We start from the raw sequence: 10,000 nt of genomic DNA on the forward strand, positions 1-10,000 counted from the left end.
AAAAGACTAGGCCCACCGCCAATAACTGTGGAAACTGCTGCCTTGCAGGTGGACTTTATAGTCAAAGGTGAGGCCCACCGCCAATAACTGTGGTTAATGACAGCAAGGGCATGCGTTGTAATAACCCCTTTGCCAAATAATATACCATGCCTGATGTTGTAAGGAAAGGCACTTCAGGCAACCGACTCCTTAGTGTAGGAATAACGGTAGGAAAGAAGATCATTAGTACTACAGTTCTTCGTTTTATGACTTACTACAAGACAGATGTATTATTATTATTATTATTATTATTATTATTATTATTATTATTATTATTATTATTATTATTATTATTATTAGTCATGTCATGCAAGTAACTACTACAGTTTTCTTATAACTGTATTGAGTTAAAATTACTGCTCATATTATCGCTTATTATTATTATTATTATCACCATCATCATCATTATTATTACTATGCAAAATCACAGTGAAACAATCCATATGACACAGGGCTCCCCTACCTTCCTGCTCCCCTACCTATCCCGTCCCCACCAAAGGTGACTGTGAAATTAAACAGGGTTGCCGGGAAGTCCGCACATCACCGAGAAACTAGCTCCGCACCGGGAGGTGTAGTGTTAATTGCCAAGCAATGTTATGTTGCTACACTAACTAGACGAAATAGTCACCCTGGTTATATTATATTAACCGTATCTTTATCAGTATATGAGTTGGGTTTACTTATTAAACCTTTTTAGAGTTAAATTTTCCCCTTTCCGAAATTCAGGTGCTTCATACATCTTGAAACATTACGTAACTTTAATGATAGTAAAATTTAGAATCGAACGAGATACGCGGACAATGTTCGGTCTTGAAGCTGGTTTATTACATTCGATATATATTATATATATATATATATATATATATATATATATATATATATATATATATATATATATATATATATATATATATATATATATATATATATATATATATATATATATATATATATATATTATATATATAATGAGTGTGTGTGATTTGTGTGTGCGTGTGTGTGTGATTACTGTTTTATAGTTATGATTGTTATACATGATTTGATGCGTAAATTAGGGTACAAAGTGAACAAGGGCAAGTGAATGTATTCATAAAGTTCTCAGCAAAAAGTGGAAAGTTACAAAAAACTGTGCTAAAATGTATTTCTTTACTAAAAACGGTTGGTTTTGCATTCATTTCTTTGCCTTCCCCACAGAGTAAGTTGACAAGCTCCATAAATCCTTCGATATTCATAAGTAGTTTATTCTTTCTTTTCTTTTTTAAGCCACATTTGTCACTTTAGGTAATATGCTGTATGTTAAATCAAACGTTTGCTGAAGTATTAATGATAATAAACAACCTAATATATAACATAGGTCTAGGCTTAAAATCAATGTCATAAGCATTGTAAACTGACAAAAACGATATGAAACATGTAGGTCTATATGCCACCTTTTATGATCCGGAGATTTTGAAGTTGGATATTTCCCCAAGAGAATGGACAGCATATTATGCATGATTTATGGTATACATGTGGCAATCCTAAGCCAAACGAATGCCCTATTCAGGGCTATGAGTTTAAAAAAATTGGAAAAGAGCACATCATAATTGGTCCTTTTTTATCAATAAGCTACATTAATATAATGAAATCCACGATCATAATACACCACTTCCTAGCATACTGATATCGAAACTTATTCGGCTATAATCAGTTGAATCACTTCAACTAATGAAATTGCCTAATACATATTTGCAGTTGTTTTCTCAAAAAAATAAATAAAAACTCGTTACACATGACTAAGTTTACATTAATTTAAGTCAGTCTTCGCCCTAAGATTTCACAAATTAACCAAATTTTACTATCCTATATATATGATATATTATATAAAATAATATATATTATCTATATATATATCATGTATATAATCTTAAAATATATATATATATATTATAAATAATTATACTATCTCTATATATATATATATATATATAATATATATATATATATATATATATATATATATAAATATATATTATATATATATTAATATGTATATATATATACTATAATACATATACATACATTATATATATATATATATATATGTATATATATATAATATATATATATATATATATATATAATATTATATATATATATATATATATATATATATAATTACAAAGGCAAATTGAAAGATTGCTGGACCTATGGAATGAATGCAATGGGTTACGTCATCTGCGGTTGACAAAATCGGTTCTTGATTGAAAATCGTATATGATCGTATCTGATATTGCTCACGAACACTCGAGACTAGTGAAAATGGTTCATTTTTCAAAAATATTAGTATTTTCAAAAAAGCATATATACTATGCGGACCTATAGCGCCGCATAAGTGAGGAGTGCAGACCTCAGCTCTGCATTCAATGACTCCACCTCGAATCTTCTACGCACTTTTGGTCGTTTCTCCGCGCTTTGGCAACACTGCGTGTGAATACTAAGCATGCAGTGAAGTCTTAGTGCCAAATTGGCCCATGAATAATTCCAAATTTCATTAAAACCGTCTTTATAACAAAATACGTCACCGTAACGTTACGAAGCAGTCGTTATAACAAATTCAGAAGGCAAAAGCAAAGAAGGAATGAATTGAAAAATCGTATTTGGGCGTAAAAAAAAAAAAAAAAGGAAATACTATACACCTTGCACGTTGCAGTTAGTCAGTAGAAGGTAAGAAAGGCTTTTCTTCTGTCTTGATATAGGTTTTCAATGTTGATTTTATCAAGGTGATTATCAATTGTATTAATAGTGATGATAAACTATGAATAAAATTGACATAAATTCTGATAAAAAATTGATGTTATGGGGGAAATATTGTTGAAGTTAATTACACGTCTGACAGCGCCTGGGAGGAAACATGGAGTGATAAGGCGAAAAATGCCAATTAACCAATAAAGGACTTGACGCAAAACCTTACAGAATTGGTAAACACGAAATATTTATTAAATTTGTCTATGCTTGATGTCTGTCACGGGGGTAGGGGTTTGATTTTAAGTACTAACTTTCCTGGGGTCACATAGGGGCCACATGCCACATTGTGTCTGGGTCTGTCAAGCTGTTCGGATTTCTATAGCGGACAGATATACAATCATGCGCGCCTGGGCGCCGACAATTCTATTATCGCCTAATAAAATTTCCCTTCGGTTAAGCATATATGAAAATATATTAATTCCAAGGTAGAGTGAATTAGATATTAAAGGACATTTGTAGCTCGATGTATGTATATGAATCACGGTAATGTGATATGACTTATATAATATATATATATATATATATATATATACATATATATTTTTATATATATATATATATATATATATATATATATATATATATTATATACATATATATATATATATATATATATAATATATATATATATATATATATATATATTCGTGTATATACATCGAGCTACAAATGTCCTTTGATATCCAATTCGCTCTACCTCGAAATTAATATATTTTCATATATGTTAACCAAAGGGAAATTTTTTAATTGATAGTAATTCCCCTTCGGTTAACATATATGGAAATATATTAATCGAGGTAGAGCGAATTGGATATTAAGGACATTTGTAGCTCGATGCATATATGTAAATCACGGTGATGTGATAAAAAATTCATATAAATATATATATATATATATATATATATATATATATATATATATATATATATATATATATATATATATATGGTTGCTCTCCGCTCTTACTCCCTCGGGAACAACTTGAGAATGTTTCCATTCTCTGGTTTGAGAATCAGCTCTGCAAGTACCCTGATATCTTCCCTCCGGATCGTGCTCTCGACTCGGTACCTCCGCAGGATGTTGCACAATACCACCTTCTCCTCCATGAGAGCAAACTTTTGCCCTGGAAATAGAAACACATTAAAAGATAATCAAGATTTTCCTTTGCAAGCTGGATAATTAGGCTGATAAAAAGATGAATTTTTGGTATTATGGGTTTAATAGGTTTTGCTTGCGCGGAAATAGGTACTTTTCAATTAAAAAGAATTATTTGTAGTGGAAACTAAACTTAAATACTACAGATTTTTGGCCGGAACATTTAAAATAATGTTAAAATGATAGATATTTGGCAGAAGAACTGAAAGAATGTCCCAGTGTTAGGACGATGATAACATGTCTCGACAACTGAATATCTTCATGGTAGCAGAAATTTCAACTTGTCCTAAAACTAAGTAAAAATAGATTTTAGAAGGTGATATACATTGTTAAAGAAGTACTTTTATTTATAATGCTCTTGTAATAATAAAGTAAGTGCTCAAAAATTGTAAATGTTTCTAAAGCCTTACTAAAATATTGCATTATCAGCTAGCTAGTTCAAATATCCAATAAATAAATGAAGGGCTCTGAAAATATATATCCTTCAAATCATAACACAGGTGAAAAATCATAGAGATTCCTTGATTCGACAGGTGTGCCTTTATTTCATAATTATGTAAATCGATATGATGTGCAGATCTGCCTAATTAGATAACCAGACACACTTGTGTCAGTAATTTTTTCTTAAAAATATCCGGAATAAAATAGTGGAGGAAGTAATGGAAAGGTCATTTATGGCAATGAATTGATAATCCACATTAAAACGCTAAATTTATCATGGCTTACAAAGTTTACCTCCTAAATGCTAACGATGCATAAATATTGCTAATGGATTTAAGTGACGCAAATGTTTATCCTCATGGTCTTGCCATACTAAACGTGATTCTGTTATTAATTATCATTCAGGTGACCTCCCTATAAGTTACTAATGAATTGCTGTCTCTATGCGTAGATCTTGTTTTCCCCATGTTAGGTGTTCCATACACCTGGGCAGTGCATAGTTGCCAGAAATACAGAAATGTCCTGGGTCTAGGCATGTAACTGTGTTACGAAATTTTCTCATCACATGACTAGTTTGGGCCCGAAATAAAAGCATCAGTACAAGAATGCTAATTTCAAATGGACAGTTTCGTTAAAAACAAAAATGTTATAGATAACATCTGTCTTTTATTCAGCAAGGACCACATTCCTAATCAGTATTTTACCTGCTTAAGGGTGGAGAGGAAGCCGTGGCTTCTTGTAAGACTGCTGGGGGAAGGTGGAGGGCAAACTGTCTGTGAGGAAAGCTGGCTGGCTGGATATTGGCTATTGTTTCTGGAGACTCAGATGTCTCCCCATCGGTTTTACAGTCTACTGGATTTAAATAAAACAAACTTTTCTACAGTTTTAAGGTTTGGATGTTAGAAAATAAAGATACCTTGCCACAGAAGGATGTTTGCTCTTTTGTGGTTATTCATTATGATCATTACCATCCATTAATGCAATGGTGCAAAACTTCTTTCCGAGAAGGCAAAATGCATTATCTACTGCATACCTAGCCAGTGTAGATTTTACTATATATCCTATTATATTACCAATAGTGCTGTAAAGGGTAATGACAACATTGTTATCTCATCATAATTTGGTATTTGCTTCGAACGAAAGAATGAAATATGCTGTAAAAAAGTTTCTGTTTTTAGTAAGTCTGTGTGGTTGATCTTTTGCTATTTCTTTAAAAAGATTCTCTCAGAGCAATCAAAGGCAACGCTGGTGAGTTAAAGGTGAGGTTCCCAAAAATATCTCTATGTCAAAATAGAGTTCAATATTTGATGCGCTGAGCATAATCAACCTTCTGCATAAAATTCAAGACTCACAATGGAATGACCTCAGTACTGACATAGGAAAACTTACACTGAAGTATTTCCTGTGTTGTAAAACAGCTTTTTCTTCAATGTGAATGGTCTGCTGTATTTTAGTGCATCTTCTAGAAAAAAAGCTGAAACTAATATAAACTCTTCTGAGCTTCCATTTTGGGATTTATGATTATTAGCTGATACCAAGAGCTGCCAGGTCTAAAAGTGGAGATTCATGATCTGTTTTTAGTTTAGGATACATCTAGAGCTTCACCAGATCTGAATATTCCTTTTGCTATTTCTTTATCAGGCTCTTTAGGCTTATGTGTTAGTGTTTCCGAAAAAAATATGAATGCATGTATAAAAGTACCGAAGTTTGAGCTTTTGAGGTTGATTACTATGATAAGACTGCTCTTGATTACAAAGTATGTAACCAAACAAACTGGAAGGTACTTCTGTTCTTTTCACTACATTTCCAGCTATAGAAAATTTGGCATATTGGTTTATTCTGTAATTCAGTGTCATTACCATCGTTCTTCATAAAAAGGACAATACATTTTTTCCCCATAAGAAGCATCAAAACATTCCAGCCGGTGGATTTTATCTTAGAATTCTTTTGTTTTCTTCTCAGCAGATTTCCTTTTTATAGCCTGGTAATAGCTCCATTAACTGAACATATGTTGAAACAAATTGATGGTAGGATGCACTGGACCCTTTATTCGGTTAATGCCCTGATCACTTTAGTATAGCCTAGCTGAAAAGAGAGATAGGCTTAGAGCAATGTATTTTTAGCCCTTTCAATGATTTTTGCTGCATTTATGGGCGATGACTCCAAGTCTACTGTAGTGCTTTATTCAACAAAATTCATCTAAGTTCATGCATTCATCCTAAACTGTTTCTGATCATCCAGCCAGTATCATTTATCACAAAAAAGTCACTCAATGCTCATCACTATCTTAACTTTTCACTCGCCAATGTAATTCACTGGGGCTTGGTTGCTGTTGTGTATCAGTACCTTATGGGTCAGTCAGATAAAGTTGGCCCATAATCGGTTCCAGTATCTTTAGTTCAGCTATAAGATGTAGATGCCGTGAAAAATAGTAGGCTAAATATTACTAAGAATTGTTTGCTCCAGTCTCAGAAGATCATATGCATAATTTTGCTTTATCCTGGTCACCTAATTTGCAGAGTTGAACGACGTTCGTTTTGGTCAGTAGTCACATGGTTGACCATCAAATAAAGTGAGATTTCGTCAGTAAATAGGTAGAAGAACATCTTCAAAGTTGAGAATGTATATACCAGTCTCATTCATTAAGAATACTTCCTGAAAACCATATGGTATGAGATTGTAACTCATTTTCCTTGTGTATCTTGGCACAACATGAGTAACTATTCAAGGCTAGTGTTGGCCTTTCTTAAACTTTAGTAAATTTCAGCTGTTGACCGGGAAGGGTTGCGTACATGGATACATATCTGAACATTTTCTTTTTTTGTGTAGGTACCAAGGGCTCAAATCTGTTGACTGTAATGGCCTTAATCCTCTTGTGAATGTTTTCGAAATTATACCGAAACTGCACACATATAAAAGCAAATTGCCTTTTGCCATGAACTACATTGCATAGTAATACAAAACTATTCAAATTATGAGCCTGTATAAGTCTTGTATTTGTATCTATCTACATTCCCAGTACAAATGATCATAATAGAAACATACAAAAGTTAATAAAAGATTTCTTACAGATTTTAAAGGATCAAAATTTTTCCCTTTTTCCTAAAGATGCAAACTTTTTGTAGGTTTTTTTTTTCTTGCAATTCCAGTGCCATTTTCACTGTACCCAAACCTAATTCATAAACCCAACATTCGGATAGAAATGTTCCCCTCTAGAACTTAACAAACCTCAAATATGATTTATTGCTATTAACTTTATAAGACTAGCCACCATACCAAAAGTTGTTAGCCCAATGAGTGCCTTTTCTCATGAATGTGCATAAGTTAAAGATCACAGACTAGTGAATATAAAAAGAGACTGCTATTATCTAAAACCAAGTAATCTAACAAATAAAAGTTATAAAAGAAACAAATCCTACATTTCATTTCATGAGATTTGTGATTCTTCTTTGGGACTATGACTGGGTAGTTTTGAAATAAAATATAGTAGTCTAAATATTTTCAGTTCCATATAATTTCTAGAACAGAAAACGAAGGAAAACCTGAAACGCCATACCTATACAGTTTCTTGGTCCAGCACTGAAAGGAATGTAGGCATAGGGATGCCTGCCTTGGCTATTCTCTGGTAGAAATCTGTCTGGATCATACACCTCGGGTTTGGTGAAATGTGCAGGATCTCGGTGAAGCCGATATGGTAAAATGGCCAACGTTGTCCCGGCTGGGATGCGGTAATTGGCTGGAAGGTCATATTATTTAAGAGGAGATTGGTTTTTCTTAATAATCATTATTTTAATAAATATAATTTATCATTTATGTATCAACATGCACGCTTTCTTTAAAATATGGAGTTTTCCCTAATAAGGTGACCCTACAGAAAGTTGGCTGCTTCATTAATGATGAGCAAGCTGCCCTGGTAAACGGTTACAGTATTAACATTAACATACAGTAGGGAAATCAACAATTAACATACAGTAGGGAAATCAACAATATATTCTTCACTAAATAAACTGCACCACAAAACCTATTTCCACCCATTTTCTTTCTTCCCGGATATGAAGACCAGCGCTCTTCAGTCCCTCTCCCACTCTAATTGACCAGCACTTTCTCAGACTATCTTTTTCTTAATTTATAGATTTCCATATCACATACTTTTATGATCTTTCTATCACCATTCATTCATTCCGCTTGACTGCACTACCTGAAAACACCCTGTATCATCTTTTCGTCTTTGCCGTATCTTTAGGTATCTTACCCTTTCACTCATTCCAACTCTGCTCCATACAATACACAGCAATAATTCACCTCAAAAACTCTTGTACTATATAATATCTGCACCTCTCACTCGTAAGGGATCATTGGTTCCATAACCCCTTCAAACTAGAATCCTACACAAAATAAAGCCTATTCTGTTGAAATCTCCCTTTCTTCTGGACATACCTGACTCACGTACGTCAACCTTTCACTCTTACAGCATTTCGCCTGTAATTCAGGTATCTTCCGAGTCAACATTTTGGTTACCGTCCATATATCTTCAGATATTTTTACATCACCCACTTCCAGTTCACGCATTTCAGATCTATTCCGCTATTGTCTATACTCACGCCTTTAAAAACATGACAGCATTATCTCCAAACAGAATTTCCTTCAATTTGTATCTTCTATGGAGGGTTCATTTGCTATATAACCTTTCACATTGAGTATACTTCCCCTAGCAAAACTGTTTACCTTGAGAATCAGCTTTCATTCAAGTTACACTTAAATAGATATAATGTAAACTTACAAATGACTACATCTTCACGGAGTTCTCTGGCCATCATGGGAACTGACGGGTAGAGCCTTAAGGCTTCTTTGATGCAGTTTTCTGTATATTTTAGCTGACGAAGATCTGCTATGGTTACCGGGCGATTAGATGTTCCGAAGACTTGTGTCAATTCCTCGTAAACACGTTCCTAAAGATGTATTGAGATTCTGAGCCCGATTATAAGGAGATTGTCTTCAAGGTGAACATACTTCTTTTCATCTCCATAGAACGTATAGAATTCGTTTTTAACACTTATATTTTGTCTTTAAGATTTTGATACTTATGGGAAAATACACTGTGTAATCAAAGATTGATATCTAAATGTGTGAGGTTTATATAAAAAATTATTTCAATTTCGGATATCATTTTGATAGTGATAGTATAAGGAAACTTGAACACAATCATGATAGGTTGGGGCTCTTTTGAAAAGTTACCATTTTTTCCTAATACATTACATTGGCATACATACTTGAACGGTCTTGAATCTTTGCTATATGAAAACAGGGATGGGTCTCATAAGAGGAAAGGAAAGAGCTACAGTAAATTCGGATGCAAAATATACAATATAAAACGAATAAATAGGTCACAAAAACCTGGAAGACCTGATTGAATTCTTAAGAGATAATTTCTGATCATAATAAAGAAATTATACAGAAAGTAAATTGTTAGAGCCAAAATATTTATTCATAAGATTCAGGGCTTGGAAGAATAAATAAATCTAAGTGACAAATGAAGGTAAACTGGTTAGTTAATCTAAGTAGCTTTCTGGTTTAAAAC

At 33.0% G+C, this 10,000-nt stretch overlaps 1 protein-coding gene across 5 annotated transcripts in view; it reads right to left on the bottom strand.

The window, feature by feature from the left end:
* Positions 1 to 10,000, bottom strand: part of LOC135216706 (cytochrome P450 4c3-like) — a 72,946-nt gene that overhangs the window by 3,624 nt on the left and 59,322 nt on the right. For 4 of the 5 annotated variants that reach the window (XM_064252158.1, XM_064252157.1, XM_064252155.1 and 1 more), the window contains 3 exons: positions 9,203 to 9,371; positions 7,979 to 8,158; positions 3,649 to 3,949 (listed from right to left, as the gene is read on the bottom strand). In XM_064252158.1, coding sequence (XP_064108228.1) covers positions 3,789 to 3,949; positions 7,979 to 8,158; positions 9,203 to 9,371 — 510 coding nt within the window. In that variant the 3' untranslated portion in view covers positions 3,649 to 3,788. Of the gene's footprint in view, positions 1 to 3,648; positions 3,950 to 7,978; positions 8,159 to 9,202; positions 9,372 to 10,000 lie in introns of those variants that run through there. The other variant, XM_064252156.1, reaches the window with a different exon arrangement.

The sequence above is a fragment of the Macrobrachium nipponense genome, chromosome 6 (assembly GCF_015104395.2).
Source record: "Macrobrachium nipponense isolate FS-2020 chromosome 6, ASM1510439v2, whole genome shotgun sequence".
NCBI classification, from domain to species: Eukaryota; Metazoa; Arthropoda; class Malacostraca; order Decapoda; family Palaemonidae; genus Macrobrachium; species Macrobrachium nipponense.